At 46.9% G+C, this 17,983-nt stretch overlaps 1 protein-coding gene across 4 annotated transcripts in view; it reads left to right on the top strand.

Annotated features, from left to right (window-relative positions):
• Chst15 (carbohydrate sulfotransferase 15) overlaps window positions 1–17,983 on the top strand; it is a 93,921-nt gene that overhangs the window by 32,612 nt on the left and 43,326 nt on the right. For 3 of the 4 annotated variants that reach the window (XM_076911993.1, XM_076912009.1, XM_076911999.1), the window contains exons 2-4: window positions 13,517–14,509; window positions 15,304–15,643; window positions 17,694–17,840. In XM_076911993.1, coding sequence (XP_076768108.1) covers window positions 13,964–14,509; window positions 15,304–15,643; window positions 17,694–17,840 — 1,033 coding nt within the window. In that variant the 5' untranslated portion in view covers window positions 13,517–13,963. Of the gene's footprint in view, window positions 1–9,272; window positions 9,324–13,516; window positions 14,510–15,303; window positions 15,644–17,693; window positions 17,841–17,983 lie in introns of all 4 variants that reach the window. The other variant, XM_034493827.2, reaches the window with a different exon arrangement.

Raw genomic sequence — 17,983 nt, 5'->3', positions numbered from 1 at the left:
TCCATCAGAAGGAAATGCCACTGAGGTATCTCAGGAGGTTCTCCCCATTCAAGGGTTAACCAGACTCTTATTTTGCTTATCTTTGAAAATAAAACAATATTTAAAAGTATTCCGATCAGGGAGGCCATCTGGCGGGGAGCACACAGCTGCTCTCCCTTTCCATTGTGCTGCCTTTAATTTATTCACTCTAGGCCTCTGCTGTACATTGAGAGACCGTCATTCACATTCTGTGAACTCGCAATGTGTGAGTTCTGTTCTGTGAAAGACCTGATGTTCTGTGAGAGACCTGAAGGGCATCTGGGCGGGCTGTCTCATGCTACTCAGGGTCTTCCCTCCTCTCTCCAGAGTCTGTCTTGGGCAGGAAGGGACTAGGGACACAAAGGTGGACAGAGCTACCCTGTTCCTTTGGGTGTCTCTCTCTGTCTCTGTCTCTGTCTCTCTTGCTCTCTCTCTCTTGCTCGCTCTTTTTCCCTCCCATACACTCTCTCCTCTCTCACACAATGCTTTCTCTCATTCCTACACATTTTTCACTCTCTCCTACACGTTCTCTCTCATGCACACACACACAGTCTCTCTCTCATACACACACACTCTTACACACTCTACCTCTCTAACACATACACACACTGTCTTACACACATGCACTCTTCCTCTCTAACACAAATACACACACACTCTCTTACATGCACACACACACACACACACACACACACACACACACACACACACAAACAAGCATACTCACTCCCTGGGCATATCTTCTTTCATTCATTTCCCCCGTTGTGTTATGGGAATCGTTGGACTATGGCCACAGTGCCACTGCTTAACGACTTGTACTCCAGCCACAGGAGAGCCATAATGTCGGGAAGCAGATCCCTCTCCCCTGGCAGGTAAGGTTTGCTGCTGCACATGCAGTAAACTTCACAAACATGCAAGAAGAGTAGCTGGTTTCTTGAGGATATTGGGCCTATTTGACATCATAAAGCCTTTCTTTCTCTCTCTCTCTCTTTCTCTCTCTCTCTCTCTCTCTCTCTCTCTCTCTCTCTCTCTCTTTCTTTCAGGCAACATTTTACTTCATGATCTTGTCCCATGGTTCACTTGGTTCACTCGTCCCATGATGAGAAAGGACTCAGCCACCAATAATGCTATTAATAGGATATGGATCAGTTTCACAGAGAAACCAATGAATCCCATGATAGCAAATCCTATGGCTGTGGCCATGGCGATCTTCTGGAATTCTTTTCTATTGGGTTTGGTACATCTTTTAACCAGCCGAATTGAGTCCTTTACAAACTGCCGATTGTGCTTGACAAACTGCATTACCTGATTCGTGTTTGTGGTATGGCTGTTTGAGAGGGTAGAGACATAGCTTAGGAGAGAATTCAACACCAAGCCTTTCATGTTGACCTAGAGGAAATGAAGATGATGGTCTCAGTGGCAGAGGAGATTGCCTATAGTCACATGGCTGCTATTCCAATGTTGTGGCTGGGGCCCAGTGCAGATTCTGGGGTCTTTAGATATCCAGCTCCCTCCCCTGGCCCATATACTCTCCTGTCTCTGTAAGTCACACAGAGCAAGAAGTATATGATATTAAATTCATAGTCGAACCATCTGTACAACGGGGCTAATGGTTATACTTGTTTTTAACATTATCAGGTCATTTAAACCCAGTCATTCACATTAACTCTAGGCTGGTGTATGGTCCACTGGTGTCACTGCTGTTACCAAGCCGAGAAATCCCTGTTCTGGAGCATTCCTAGGATCTCAATGGAACATACTGGAGTTTTCTTCTGTCACTAAGGTGGGAATATTTACTGAGCACCCACCCAGAGTGAGGTCCATGCTCTCCTGGGCTGAGCATCACTGGCCCTGTGTGGCCCTGTGCGGCCCTGTGCTTGTGTGAAGCTCATGGCCTAGCCTGGCTGCCTTGCTTGAGCAGTCTCAAATCCAGGCTGGTCAGTCAGATGATAGCTGATATACCACTCTGACAGCCTTTGTTGGTGGCAGCCACATTGGGTATATAGATCAAAGGTCACATTCTTTGTAGCCAAACAGATCCATGGTTGTCTAGTCACTGCCTGTATCATTCCACTTAGGTGCAGCCTATAGAAACCAAGCTTCCTATGTTGCTTCTGAGCCTGCCCACCAAAATAGCCACTGGCTAGCTGTGTGACTCTGGGTGTGTGTATAACCCTTCTGTGCCTCAGTTTCCCACATGTACGTTGAAGCTCTGCATACTGACATCAGAGAGCTACAATTAAGGACAGTTGTATGTGGCCTCCCACACATGGCTGACACTGTACCAGTATTATTTCTTCCTTTCACTATTTCTGAGGCCATTGAAAACTGAAGTCTACATGCTCCCCTGGGAGTTCTGGGCAAAGGTCATGGTCACTATGTTCCCCAGAGCTATTTTGGTGGGTCAGCTCTGAAGCACAGCTTGAAGCTCCCAGGCTTGTGGGTTTCACCTGAGTGGGATGGCAGACAGTTACTAGACAGGCTTGAATGGAAGAGCCTGTGCCCTGGTGATTTGAATTACTACCGGAAATAACAAAACGAGTGTTCTAAAAGAGTTTCCCGTGTAGACACGCTGGGAAAAAGCGTGCCTTTTTTCAGAAAAAGAAAATTGTCTGTTGTGTCGCACAGACCTTTGGAGTCTTTTGTGCATGGGGAAGTCACTGGGTGAGAACTGCAGTGTGAACATATTTGAAGCCCTTTGCCCACTATGCCTTTTGTGGAGCAAACCTGAGTTATGTCATGGCTGTTGGTGAGACAGGCATCTGGCTGGGTTTGGCTGGGTCAGAGCTGGAACAGATGGACAGCCCCACCCACCCACCTGTCCCTGCTGTTGGAGACTGTGGCTCTAAGCATCATCACTGTGTTAGAGTGTCTCTAGCCCCTAAGCCATGGTGTGTCTTTTATAGATTACCTGGCACCAGGTGGATGCTTTAGGACTGACCATTCCTTTACTGGACCAAACAGTTCTGGAATGACAAGGTGATCATGTCTCTGGAAGTCCCTGGAGTCTTTGCTCTGGAGTTAGCTAGATGCTCCTGAGCTCTGGGCTGTGTGGTCCTCATATTAGTGGCCCCAGCAAATGCAGGTTTGAGCATAGTGCAAGTGGCTGATACCATGTGATGGACGAATAGGGTAGTGGTAGGGGGGAAGGGTGGGCTTCTATTGGGAGAAAACCCATGATGAATTAACCTTTAAGACTGACTGTCTGGCTTCTCTGGAGGCTGATAAAGCAAAGCCTGTGCCAGCTTTTAACAGTTGCTGAAAACTAGACACTGAGCAGCCACAAAAGACAGAAGGAAGTGATGATGGCACGTTTTTGTTAAAGAGAAATTAATCTCAGATCCTATGTCTGAAAGTGTTAAAACTGAAAGGGGCAGTCCCCAGGGCATGGCTTCCATATGGTAAAGCTAAGGCCCAGAGAGAGGCTATGGCTCATAAGGGTGACCAGCCAGGGTTTGAGTCTGGTTTGAGAGATGTGGGGAGTTCTGCTCAGGACCTTCCCTACCCAGAAAATCTCTGCTATGCTAGTAGGGTATTTAGATTTTCAGGTTTTGAAACAGCCTTTCAAGGAAGCCCCTGCTTGGTGCTCAGCTTCCAGGGCATTGCTACAACATGGCTAACTAATATCGTAGAACCCAGCCTGTCTACCTGCACCTGCAGGAGTGACAAGGGAAGTTCTTGTACAGGTGGTCTCCTGGACCTGCCTGCTGTGCAAGGTCATTTTTGTGTTTCTGTGGTCTCAGGTGTGTCAGTGCACTCAGACTGCCTCTTCTTTCACCTCTTCCAACCAGCACCCGGTACAGGCATTTTTTTTTTCCTGTGGTTTCTTCTCTGTGCAGGACACATGGCACCAGACCAGCCAGTATCCCCTCATCCCTTCTCTCTCTGAGTGTAAACTTTTAGCTCATCAGCTTCAAATGCAAGTAAGAATTGAGATGGTGTGAGACTCAGTGCCTCTGCTAACAAGGGATTCAGAGAAGGCTTGAAAGTGGGCCACATCGTCTCCTCCTCATTTGAGGAGTCTTTGGTTGAGCCTTCCTCTCCTCCTTATGCAGAGACCCTGGGAGACTGAGAAGCTGATCTTTAGGTTGAGTCTTGAAGGGGCCAGGGATGGAAGGAACCATGGGCCTGGATGAACTGCTGGACCACTTGAGGCTAAGCCAGATGATGGGCTGAGGTCTGTAGAGGTACAGATGGTGAAGGTGGGGTACCAGGCCCTTGAGTCTCTTACCTTATCTGTCTCTTGCTCTACCTGTCTCTTACGAGCTTCATGTTCTTGGGAAGCAAAGAACCAGGCTGCACCTCTTTTCTCTATTGAAAGGCAGGCCTGGGTGAGCAGGTACCTATAGGCTTGTACTTGGTTGATAACTCTAGAGAGCATGGGTTCACCTGGGCTCTGACTATGCCCACTGTCATCTTCAAGATATGTTAGAGGTTTCCCACCATGAACGGCTCTTTAGAAGTTCCTAGGGTTCCCCTGTGGGTTTCTCCCTGTTGCAACTCTCTTCCTAGCTTCCTTCAGACACTTAGGGACAGGCATAATTCTGGAGATTGGGCTACCACCTGTCTCTTCTTGTAATTCGTGTCCTCACATTGGATGCAGGTGGGGACGTTGGACATCTAGACATATGTTTATAGGTGAGTAGAAGCAGGTAGCACTGGAGTAAGGGCTTGAGGCCCTGTCTAGTGATGCAAAGACTGTGTTTTACTTACGGAAGCTTGCTGTGTGCCAGGTGGAGGTCGTGCATTTTCTGTCTATTACCTCTTCAAATTCATGCTGGAGGGCAACAATGGCTTTACTCCCGTACTATACATGAAAATATGAGTCTCAGGATGGCTCAGTTTATTGTGTAAGTTCATAGAGTTGGTAACATTTGAGTTGAATTAAAAGGTGAGTCTGCCTACTTTGAGGCCTGGCTTAATGCTTTGACTTCACGGAAACCCTTTTTCCTGTGTTCCACCTCTCTACTAAATTGAGGCTCTGGGTGTCATGCTGGGGTATAAGAGAGAGCAGGGCTATTGGCTATGGAGATTGGATCTTTGTGAGTATGCCAGTTTCTCACAGATATGGGTCATGAAATGATAGCTTTTTCTATGGTTTCTTTCTATGTTGTGATGTATGTAAAAAGTCATTGTTACTAACAAAAACAATGTTGATGGTAAAATTATTATACAGCCAAGTACGTAATTTATAAAACCTCCTGTGGTATGCAAGGTATGGCGGTGCATGCCTTTAATCCCAGGATGCCATAGGGACTTCTCTGTAAATCCAAGGCCAGCCTGGCCTACATAGGGAGTTCCAGGGCAGCCAGGACTATATTGTGAGACCCTGTTGTATCCCTCTCATAGGACCTTCTTTAAGAAGGAAGGTAAATAACTCAAAAATAGCTTCAGGAAGTCCCTGAAACTGACCAGGTTCAATAGGCCCCTCCCTGCCCAAATAAATGCAATTAAGGCTGGGAGTTGTCTCAGATGGAAGGAGGTTGAACTCCAAAAATATTCTCAGACAAGACATACTGAAAAGAAGACTCTGAGACCAGACCAGATGCCTGAAAGAAGCAAAAACCAGCCTAGCTGCCTGCACGACATTTAGACCAACCGAGGCACCTGGAAAGGACATTCTCCAGCCTCTTGAGCAGGCTGTAGATTGTACAGTATGTTCCAGGCTTCCCAGCTTTGGTGAGTTGTCACCCATGCTGGGTGACCTTGGGTGGGCCTTTGTGATGCAGCTGTCTTTGAGTCATTTCTGCTCCTGTGAGTAACCCCTCACCCATATTCTTATAAGTAACCCCAGTAAAACCCATTGGTTCCCCATGTTGGATTTTGGCAGTTATCTGTACTTTGGTCTGTCATGGGCTCATTATCTGGGGTGAGTAGATGTTCATTTCCCCAGGAAGAGTCTTTTTATGCAGCAAACCCTATCTCAAAAGAACAAAATAAAACTCCCATGGTACATATGATACACACTTGGTGCCAAACAGGAAGAGCCTGCTGACCATGGTAAGGGGACACTTGCAGAGGAACACTGATAAGAGGCTCCAGGCATCAGGAAAGATTAAATTTGGCAAGGAACCTATCAGGGTCACATTACAGCATGGGCTTGCTAGGGGAAGAGGACACAGGAAGAAATGACAATAACTGCATAGAGGCTAGAGGGGAGGCCTGTCCATCCTACTGGGGGGATGGGGTCAGTTGTCCAGATAACTGGAACAAAACAGCAGTGGCTATCCTAAACACAAATCTGCCTGAAGAAAGTGCGGTGTGTTAGCGTGGCTGTGGCCTAATCTCAGGAGAACTCCCTTCTGGCTTCCATTGTTGCTATAGCATGGTGTTCTCTGCTTCTGGTGTTAGGGGAGAGAGAGGCTTTCAGAATAAGCAGTGGACTCCATAACTAGCTACATCCCTGGTGAGTTGCTTTGGCCTGCGTTGGCCCCTCACAAGCTTTCCATGTGCTCTGTGAAACTTGTTACACAGTCGTTGGAGCTGTTATTTGTAGCTCCGATGGCTCATGACCCATAGCAGAGAATATTGGTCAGCTTTTACTATGTAGTGAATGACTCAAACAATGTCTCTGGAGGGGAGGCTGGGTCAGTTGGGTTCCAGCTCCTCCATGTTGGCCTCGGCTTTCCTTCATGTGTCTGTCATCCTTCTATCCACCCAGCCATGTTCTTCTCGTGATGACAGCAAACATGGCTGTGGGTTGAGTAGACATGCCCTGTCCCTTTTCACTTGGGCTTGAGATTGGCAGGTGATCTCTTCGACCTCATCCTGTTGTCCAAAGCAGGTGACCTGACTCAAACTGAAGGGTGAAGAAATAGTCTACTCCTTTATTGTAAAGTGCAAAGTGATTCACATGACAAGAGTGAGACTATAGGGAGGAGTAATGAATAAGGCCCAGTAGTGCAATCTATCCTAAATAGTAGTTATGAATAATAATTAGCATTCATAATACTATATGCCAGCACTATGTGTATGCAATGTTAACTAACATTTATTAAGTATTTACAATGGATTATCCTCATAAATATGTTATATGTGTTAGCTCACTTGATACCTATGGCGGTGGTATTCTATAGGTCCTTTGGTTATTCTCACTTCTTGTTCAAGGAAACAGAGAGGAGAAAGGTTTAATGTCCTGTCAAGGTCAAACCCAATCAATTTGGCCACAACAGTCAGGCTCTTAACTCCCAAGCTGTGGGTGATCTATGCTTGCCTGTGTGCCATTGGAGAACACAAAGGCCCAGATAAGTCACTTGTCTGAAGTCCCTTCGTAGATAAGAGCTTGGAATGCTGACCTCCCTGATCGCTATGTGCTTTCTACAAGCTAGAGGACACTGATTTTCAAGGTGAGGAGCAAGTCCTTTCAGTTAATTGACTGAAAAGCCTCAGGTATAAGATTGACACTGGAACCTGGGAGATGGCTTAATTGGTCAAGCTCTTACTGTACAAAATAAGGCCCTGTGCTCACATCCCTAGCATCCATGTGGAGGATCCCTGGGGCTTGTTGGCCAGTCAGTCTAGCTAAATTGGTGAGCTCCACGTCACTGAGAGATGTTGTCTCAAAAAATAATGAGGATACCTATTGATGATGACATTTGATGTGAACCTTTTGCTTCTACATGAGTGTGAGTGTACATGTGCGTCTGTGCACACACACACACACACATACACACACACACACACTGACACTGCTTATTGCTTGTACAGAACTCTGTTAGCTTTCTTCTTGGACTCAGAAGTCTCTTTATGATATCTTTGAGCTGAGTTAAAAAAATTCCTTCCTCTACTTACTGATTAATATTTCTTGATTAAAAAAAAGAGTATGTTCATATACATAGCCCAAGGAGAGATGTCAGCATTTAGACATACTAACCAGAAAAAGGCTTTGTGTTTTTGGTAAAGGTTAATTAAGACCCATCAAAAAATTTCCCCTTAAAACATAAAAGTGAAATTGTGTAATTAGCTATTTTCCCCTCCCCCTCCCCCAGAGGGCATACATGAATGTTTCAGCTAAATGAAGCTATTTATTGAAGTCCATCCAGATTTCCTTTGAAGTTTCATACATCTTTCTTCTGCTCTATCAGCTTCTAGCTACAATAATTTAATAAGTTTTTCCTAGGGTGAAATTGGATGCCCTTTATCGATCTTTCACTGAGGGGCATTCAATTACTTAATCTAAAGTGGTATTTCTGGGTCTCTCAATTACAATTTTGTTATAAATGGTTTGCTAATGATGCCTGGGGTACATAGGTTAATAGGGGGCATCCAAGCAAAGGCTGGGTAATTGAATGCTTTCTATTTGGGGACCAGTTATCTGATCTCTTGCAGTGGCACTGGGTTCCCATAGTTTTGGTCTGCATCCACGGGGTACAGCGTGGAGCCCTGGCTGGGAGCGACAGGGCTGTAATGTATCCCTGAGTACCTTGGTTTACTACATGAATGAGCACCAGAGGTCCTGTCTAACCTGAGCCGACTGGCACCAAGTGCCGGCATTCCAGCCAGGTGAAGTACACACGGAATGCATTACCTGTTTCTGAGGGAAGAACACTTGAGTGTTAAGTTTCGGAGTGGCTATCCCTGGGATCATCTGCAGTGTGTGGGAAAAGCCAACTAAGGGGCACGATAGCAATCCATTCTCCTTCTAGTACAGCCGACATGAATGGGATTTTTTTTCATTAGCTGAAAAAGAATATGTAGCATGCCTCTTTTTATGCACTTGGACCAATATCACCCTTGACACCAGCTTTTAAGGCTGTATAGAATCTAATCTCTGCCTTAGCCCCATGTGGTTGACACCGGCTCCAAACCAGCACAAGTCCCCAAGGATCTACTGACAGGTGGTTCTCAGCAGCTTTGATTTCCCACAGAGCCTCCCTCTCCCTTCATCTTAGTGGAACTCTGCTTCGGTCAAGTCCCTCAGACTCTGCTCAATAGCAACTCTGAAGTCACTCTCTGCTCACAGTGTCTCTAAGACAAGCTCCACCTAGTGAGAATAGGTCCCCAGGGGGAACCTTTGCCTATGTCTGGACCTGGTTTTGCTTACCCTATCTTAGAGAATGGGTTCTACTAGCATCTAGCGGTGGAAGCCATGGACAGAGCTGACCTTGCATGTCCTACAGTACAGGGACAGCCTGTGCTGAGGAATTATCCAGCCAGGCCCTGCACTGTGGCACTGGACAGTGGTGTCTAATGGTTTCACTGTTTGAGACATTTGTCACGTGAGGTTATCTTATGTACTTATGATGTCTTTACAGATTGATGGCCCTGCAGCACTCCTGGCCAAGGTGGAATAAAAGCCAGCTCAGGTGGGAGAGTCCTCTGTCATGGGCCTGTCTGCTCCTTTCTTGTCTGTCTAGGAACTGGCTTGTCCAGAGGCAATGAAGGTCCACACTCTGCACTTAGGAGGCACCAGCCACCTCATTACCTGGCCACAGGATGGGTCTTAATCGACTTAACTGAGATGTACTTCACATATGATAAAGAGACTGTATGGTTTGGGGGTTGGGGAAGACAGTTTATACCTTTTTCTTGAAGAAGACTCTGTCCCCTTCCTCCAAAAGTATCATCAGTACAAACCTCTTCAACTTCTAGACACCAGCCTGGAGTCTCGACGTTCAAGGTCAACACTAAATGCTTGGAGCCTGAGGTCACATTCCCAAGAGATTGCTCCATTTTCAATCCCCAGCAGGAGTGTTTCCAACACCCACACTGTGTCTGAGCTGGCTGGAGAGCCAAAGGTTCCCAGCGTTTCCTGAGTGTTTTCCGGAAGTTTCCAGAGGAATAAATCGATCTCCAGAAGGGCCCAAGCAGCAGCTTATCACAAGAATTTGATCAGGACTGGCCAGCAGTCAGGCATAGGGAGAAATACCCATGATTCTCCAGGCTTCATCCAGCTCTGTACTCATCAGCCCTGATGCCGTCAGATCCCAGAGGTTTTGAGTTTGGGCAGAGGTCTCACAACACAGGGGAGATGCCTTATATCATCCTTCACCAAGGGTTTGGTCTCTAGCTGTTCTTCATCGTACCTGGGAGTTTAAGCTTTAATCAAGCCTTGGTCTTTTTTTGAAAGACCTCCATCCTTGAATCTCCTGGTGGCTCCTGTCTTCACTAAGGGTCACTTCATTAAATAACCTCAGGTGTGATTGAAAGGAGCAGCTCCTAACACCCAAGAAAGATTCCAAGTGGTGTGCTGGGGGCATGAGGCTGAATACCAACTATACATCTCTGTGCACACATACCTACATGCGACATTTTATATTGACTTCTGGTCCCCACCCTAGGATGTGCCAGCACACAGTCAGTCTTAAGAAAGTATGTGCTGAACTAGTGAATGAATGAATGAAATGAGAACACACTGCATTAGAGCATTTTTGGAGTGCTTTCTTTAATGAGTAAAAAACCTATCTTGGAGTGGTTTGCCTAACTGGAGGTGCAACTGCTAGACAGAGGAACACCAAGCATGTTTGAGCCTGTCTTCTGTCTCATCCACCCCCATTAAGATTGTCAGCCTTCCCCAGTCCCGGGGTTTATTTATTTTGCTTGAAATAAGATAGCTTAGCTCTTGGTTAGGAATGTTTTGCCCATTCTGTTGGGTTCAGATGTTGTACATTCTTGTTCTGTGGCTTCAAAGTCCTTGTTTGTTTTTTTCCTCCTTTCATTCTTAAAAAAAAAAAAAAATCAAAACCAAAAACTAACAGTGAGACAGAAGAGTGTGAACACCCTCCCACTGAGTCCCTGCTTGGAGCCTCATTTTAACCCTGCCTTGGCCTTGTCTTTGACCAGTGAATTAAAAAAAAAAAAGTTTTCTTGGCTTCAGGGATGGAGTTTTCCAAAGGGGGATCTTGCCCTTTTGTTTCTTTAATTTGGAAAAATTGTTTGTACCCAGTGTCGGGTCAGGGGTGAAGGAGCAAGTTGGAAGCAGAGGCTCCTGGCTTGCCCTACCAGCTGTCCTAAGGGAGGAGAGGGACCCAGTTTGGTCCCAGGGAGTCTCCTCCCATTCTCCTCAAGTCTGCTTCTCCTGCTGTCACAGGCTCTGCCTGACTCTTAGCTCCTCAGATCAGTACTTCTCAATCTGGCCTCCTAGTTTTAGTGATAATTCCATGAACAACTCTGTAAAGCATGTGTGTGTGTGTGTGTGTGAGAGAGAGAGAGAGAGAGAGAGAGAGAGAGAGAGAGAGAGAGAGAGAGAGAGTGTTTTGGGCACATACCATGGTATGTATGTGGAGGTCAGATGCTCTCGGATGCCAGTCTTGGTCTCTCACCTTCTTTGAGGCAGAGTCTCTCCTGTTCACTGCTGTATATACTAAGTTAACCAGCCCACAAACTTCCGATAATTCTCTTGCCTCTGCCCATATCTTCCATAAAATGAAGTGAGTTAAGGGGTCTGGGTTCTGGTGATCTAAGGTAACAAATGCTTATGTAACAAATGCTTTATCTACCGAGCCATCTCCCTAGTCCTGTACAATGCAACTTTTGTTTATTATATTCCTAGCTATAAATTCACAAGGTTCATTTATCTGAGCAATCCACAAAGTGCCACTGTAATGAACTGTATTGAATTTATCCAGTGCACCTCTCCTCTAAATATTTAAGTACAAATGCTGGCAGTGTGCAGAATACTCTGTGGGTGGAAGAAACGCCACTTTGCTAATTCTTTGCCAATGTATTTCAAGGAAACATAGGCTTTGGATCCAAGTGACATGAAGGTTTCTACTGCAGGGTTGTGACTTTAGGTCTCTGGCCAATATATAGAGTCTGTAAGGAAGATTTAGTTAGTGCCACCTCTCTGGGGACAGAGGGTTCTTTGAGGTGGGTATGAGGACAATGGGATGTGAGTCCACGGGTAAGTGTCACCTTAAGGGAAAAGAATGTGGCTTAGGGTATCCTATGTGGAATTACGTATTATACGCTTTTAGAACTTGCTGGCCATTAAAGATTGTGATGTGGCCATCGATGACACTGTTATCTGTGTTGTGTTCGTTTACTGGGTCACTAAACACATGTTGGGCCTATGCAAACTCTTGACACACATTAATTTTGTGCCTTAAAAAAAAGTCACAGGGATGAACTGCTATTATTCTAGTTTTACGGTCCTTGAGGAAATGAGAACTCAGAGAAGTTGACAAGCTTAAAGTCACACAGCCCGTGGGGTGTGTGTTTGTGGCAGCTAGAAACCACGTCAAGATCTTTCATTAGTTCATCCATTCCCCTTTAATGACATCTCCAAGGAAGTGTCATTTGGGAAAAAATACTTTTTAGAGCCATGGCATTATGTTAATGGATTTTTAAGAATCACGTCTTTCCAGGGATGAGGAAAGTGAGAAATGACTTCAGGGTCTGAGGTGTCCCATGGCTCTGGGGAATACTGTACATTGGCTTTAATTGCTTAATAACTTAAAGCCAGATTTTTTTTTTTTTTTAAAAAAAAGATACACTTGACTGAAGAAGGGGATCATATCATTGTTGCTAAAATTTTCATTAACTTTTGCTTCCTAAACTGTAGCTGAGGGACTGCAGAAGCTGTGAAGAGGCAGCCTGGGTCCCTGGGTCCCTGGGTCCCTGGGTCCCTGGGTCCCTGGGTCCCTGGGTCCCTGGGTCCCTGGGTCCCTGGGTCCCTGGGTCCCTGGGTCCCTGGGTCCCTGGGTCCCTGGGTCCCTGGGTCCCTGGGTCCCTGGGTCCCTGGGTCCCTGGGTCCCTGGGTCCCTGGGTCCCTGGGCTTCCCCCCACTTCCCATCCCCCTCCTTACCGTTCTTCAGAGTTAAAAAATGGTACTTTGATTCATCCTTCAAACTGGAAGTCATTGATAGTCTTGGTTCTCTTTCTTCCCTCCCTCCCTCCCTCCCTCCCTCCCTCCTTTCCCCCCCCCTTCAACTTGACAAAAGCTGAAGTTATGTGGGAAGAGAAACCTCAATTGAGAAAACTCCTCCTCCATCAGACTGGCCTGCAGGCATGTCTTTAGGGCAGTTTTTGACAAACCCCAGCTTTGTCACTGTGGGTGGTACCACTCCTCAGCTGTTGCTCCTGGGTTGTGTAAGAAAGCCACGAGGAGCAAGCCCTTAGTAAGCAGGGTTTTCTCTACGGTCTCTGCTTCAGTCCTTACCTCTGGGTTCCTGCCTTGAGTTCCTGCCCTGACTTCTTTCAATGATTGACTGTGATGTGAAAGTGTAAGATGAAATAGTCCTGGCCTCCTCAAGTTGCTTTGGTCATGGTGTTTCATCATAGCAGCAGAAACCTAACGACGGTCGTTGTCGTTACACAATCTTGAGACTCTGGGATGCCATAGCTCAGATGTGTGAAAGCAGAGGCCCAAGTACAAAGGCCCCAAACACCTCCATTTATTTTATATAGATGATCTGTGACTTGCTTATGAACAAGTAAGTGTGGCTGGAACTGAGAGGCAGAAGAGTCAAGATAAACACCTGCTCTTCTCTGGGAAGCAACTCTTGTGCTGCCATAGTTACCACATAATGCAACAAAACTTGTCTTTCTTTATGTTTAGGTCACCTGGCATTAGTAGGAATCTGCTCCCCATGAAGAGAAAATATTCTGAAGGCATGCCAGTCTACCTGTCAACCAGGAGCCCATAATGTCTTCTCACCTTCAGTGTGGCTCCATGCTCTCCACTGATGCCACTCCAACTTTCTTTGGTGCCATGGGAAAAACCTGAAGCATGAGCCGAGTCACCTCCAAACCTGTGGTCACTTCAGTGTTGCATGACTGGTGCAGAGCAGACTTGGAATTCGCTCTTGTGTGTTGCCCTTTGTATCTGAACCAAAGAATGTGCCTCGTTCTCTAGTGCGTTGGTGTCTGCTCTCTTCCTCATTCATTTCTGTCGCTTGTGCCTTCCCATTGCCTTCTGTCATCACGGGACACCCTTAAAATTTCTCAGCGGACTCCTCGAGGGCTGGCCCATGGCTCTCTAAGCCAGCTGTCCAAGGACTCTACCATGAGGCACTGCATTAATTGCTGCATCCAGCTGTTCCCTGAAGACACACACAAACAGCAAGTTGCCTGCCAAGGAGGCCCCCACCACAGTCATCAGGCGTGCCCCACTTGCAAAGGAGAAAACAAAATTCTGTTTCGTGTGGACAGTAAGCAGATGAACTTGCTTGCTGTTCTCGAAGTGAGAACTGAGGGCAATGAAAACTGGGGTGGGTTCTTGCGCTTCAGGAAGGGAAAGCGATGTAGCCTGGTCTTTGGATTGATAATAATGACCTTGGTGATGGCTTCTTACATCCTTTCCGGGGCTCATCAGGAACTTCTGATTTCTTCCCCTTTCCACTCTGGGGCCTTTCCCAGCAACCCCAGTGTGATGGACAGCGAGAACCCGAGTGACGTGAAAGAACATCACTACCAGCCTTCTGTAAATAACATCTCCTATGTGAAGGACTATCCAAGCATTAAACTGATTATCGACAGCATCGCTGCCAGGATTGAGTTCACAACCAGGCAGCTCCCGGACTTACAAGATCTCAAGAGACAAGAGTTGCACGTGAGTAGTCTCCTGTCGGTCTTGATGATTGACTTTTAAAGAATGGATGCTTCCTTCCCTACCACCATTTTTGGGAACGGAAGTGGAACATGACAGGCATTTCCTGGATGTCTGACTGCAAGGATAATTCGGCAGCCTCAGGGATGAGAAAGCTCGGTATATTTATGCTGTGGAAATACCAGGGAGGGAATTTGCTATCCCAAATGGCTTTAGAGATGTTTAAAGATGATCCCTTCTTGTCATTGCATATGGGGCTTTCTTGCCTGGAATGGGGTCATGGCGGTTCTAGTCGCTTTTGTAGATCACCAGTATTTAGTATTTAAAAAAAAAAAAGATTTATTTTTAGCCATATGTACTTGTGTATGCCTGTATACGGGTGTGTTCATGTGAGGGCAGTTGCCCTTGGAAACCAGAGTTGAAGCCTCATCCCCTGGAGCTGGAGTCCCAAGTGGTTGTGAGCTGCCTGCTGTGGGTGCAGGGAGCACATCTGATCTTGTCGAAGAGCAGTGTACACTCTCAACTATGGAGCCACCTCTCCAGCCGCACCATTTAGATGTTGTTGTTGGGTTTTTTTGTTTGTTTGTTTGTTTGTTTTTTTTGAGACAGAGCCTCTCTATGTAGCCTAGGCTGTCCTGGAACTCTGTAGACCAGGCTGGCCTTGAGCTCACAGAGACCCACCTGCTTCCGCTTCCCAAGGGCAGGGATTACAGGTGCGGGTCACCACTCCTAGTTCAGAATGTTTTTGCTAATTGCTTTCTTCTGTTGTGTCTGTCTCCTTCGTTCTTTGATTGCAGATGTTTTCCGTAATCCCCAATAAATTCCTTCCGACTAGCAAGAGTCCTTGTTGGTATGAGGAGTTCTCCGGCAGGAACACCACAGACCCCTACCTGACCAATTCCTACGTGCTGTACTCCAAGCGGTTCCGCTCTACCTTTGACGCTCTGCGGAAGGCTTTCTGGGGCCACCTGTCCCATGTGCGCGGCAAGCACTTCCGCCTGCGCTGCCTGCCCCACTTCTACATCATTGGTCAGCCCAAGTGCGGGACCACTGACCTCTATGACCGCCTCCGGCTGCATCCGGAAGTGAAATTCTCAGCCATCAAGGAGCCCCACTGGTGGACCAGGAAGCGCTTTGGTAAGTGTTGCCTCTCATGTTTTTCTCAGTCGTTCTGTGGATATATGTTGTGGATGGTGAGGGCACGGCATGGTAAGGTTTGGAGAGAAGATACATTGAGATTCAGAGGCATGACACTTGTCATTAGACAGTTATAACAACAAAATGCCAGTGTTTATTTGGTTCATGATTCTAGGGACTAAAGGTTCCAAAAAGTCCGTTGTTGATGTCCTGGTGAGAGGTTGTTGGCTACATCACAAGATGGCAGAGAAAGGAAAAGGTGACTAGCCACGTGTAGCAGAGGCCAAGTTTATGGTGGACCTGGCTTTATAGTAACCCACGTTCACAGGAACAAAGTCTCTGCAAAAGAATAGCATTAAACTCTTTCCAGGCAAAGCGCCCATTCTGTAATCACTTTCCATTGTACCCTGCTTTTTAAAAGGACTGTGACCCTCAGCATCTCACCCTCGGTACCAGCCTCTCCAAGCTTCCAGCACATGAGCTTCTGGGGAATACCCTCAAACCAAACAGGACTTCACAGGCAAAGACCCACTTAGTGAGCACTGGTTGAATACTACATGTGTGCAGGGCAAGGGAGCAGGTGCAGAATGGAGGCTTCTGGTGGAGTTAGTGTGCGTGTGCGTGTGTGTGTGTGCGCGCCTGTGTGTGTGTGAGACTGAGAGTTATATCCCTAGCACTTTTAGTTGTTCTCAAGAACTTTAACACACAACCTTAGCAGGGTTCAATCTATGCCAAGGACTGGGGTGGCTGGCACTCAGCCCTGGGCAGCTTAACTGAAGCCAGCACACCTGGAGGAGATGCAGCTTCAGGTCTCAGCTGTATGACCTGCCCTGTCTACCTCATGTGTTTACAGTGCAGTGGGGATATGTTCTCCCCTGGTCAACAAGGTTCACTGTGGGCCCCGCCTGCCCTACCCCTCCTTGCAGGCTGGTTTCTGTTCCACCCAGCCTCAGGCACCCTGTGGCCCTCGGTCACTGTTTCCTGTCCATAACCTTTTCTTTCTGCCAGGAGACATTTGGTCACTGAAGCTAATGGGTGATACATGGCCTGTTGTCTGCCAAAGTCTGGGCGGGCCATGAAGGCACTTTCCACATAAAAGGACCCAGGTCACTAGAAGAGAATCTTCGATGTTTTCCTTTGGCTAAATTGTTCCTGACAAATGTTCAATATCATCATTTTAGTCTTCATTCTGGAGTGGCTGCATGTGTGTGTGGAGGCAGGCAGGCTACAGTAGCCACCAAGTAGCCAAGGTCTAACGCATGATTTCCCACCACGCCCAGTGTTTCTCCTAATGAGAAACAGCTTTCTTTCTCCTGGCAGGAAGGAGGGAAGGACAGGGCACACCTCTGCTGCTAATATTCAATGTCACCTTGAATCTCTTGTTATTTTGGCCAGAACTGTTTTCTTTCTACTTTGCAGTAACTCTGGTAGCTGTGGTGCTGGGCAGTGTATGGTTTTGAAATGTTTACGAGCTATTTTAAGGCAGGGAGAAAATTTCAGATATGTGGGGCTTATGCCAGAGTCTGTGTCCATGGAGGGCACTAACAACACTGTCAGTTCACCATGGTTGCTTGATGGAATACCTCCCTATAGAGAACCCGTTGGGCACTGAAGAAAGAGACCCTTTGGAGGTGACAGGATGCGACTTCCTTGCTTCCTTTCTTTTGTTCTTTTCCATATTTGGCACACCACCAAATCCTAGGTGCACCATTGCGTGCTTGCTTTAATCTCTTGGTGGGAATGTTAAGCAGTTCTCAACTCGAGCCCTCCACGTATCCCTTTTCTACCTCTTGAGTACGTGTGACATCTTTTAAGTGGCTACTACCCAGTGGCAGTGGTAATTGGTGTCTTTCTCCCTGTGAGGCATGTACACGTTGAAACAGGCAGGCATTGACAGATTTCTCCATCCCACGGCTATGGGCCTCCTCAAGAAGTTTACCTGCATCAAACCTTTCGCTGATAATGTTAGGTCTCCTTGACCTTTCTGTCCTTCTCCAGACCTTATCAGTGGCAACATTGTCTTCAGTAACTTACCTTTTGGTTCTGGTAGGAATTGTCCGCCTGAGGGACGGACTTCGAGACCGCTACCCTGTGGAAGATTACCTGGACCTCTTTGACTTGGCTGCACACCAGATCCATCAAGGACTGCAGGCTGCCTCTGCAGAGCAGCCGAGCAAGATGAATAAGATCATTATTGGTAGGTATGGCTTCTGGGTAGCTTCAGGGGAGCTGGCAGAAGCAGACTCTGTGGGGTCCTGGTCTATGTTCTGGGGCCAGCTCTGTCTTACCTGCAGTGTTTGCAGGTGAGTCCCTTCCTGCTGTGGCTGTCACTGTTAGCCC

This window comes from Arvicanthis niloticus, chromosome 1 (genome assembly GCF_011762505.2).
Source record: "Arvicanthis niloticus isolate mArvNil1 chromosome 1, mArvNil1.pat.X, whole genome shotgun sequence".
Lineage (NCBI taxonomy): Eukaryota > Metazoa > Chordata > Mammalia > Rodentia > Muridae > Arvicanthis > Arvicanthis niloticus.
The sequence above is the reverse complement of the archived record's forward strand: the minus strand, read 5'-3'. Positions and strand labels throughout refer to the sequence as shown.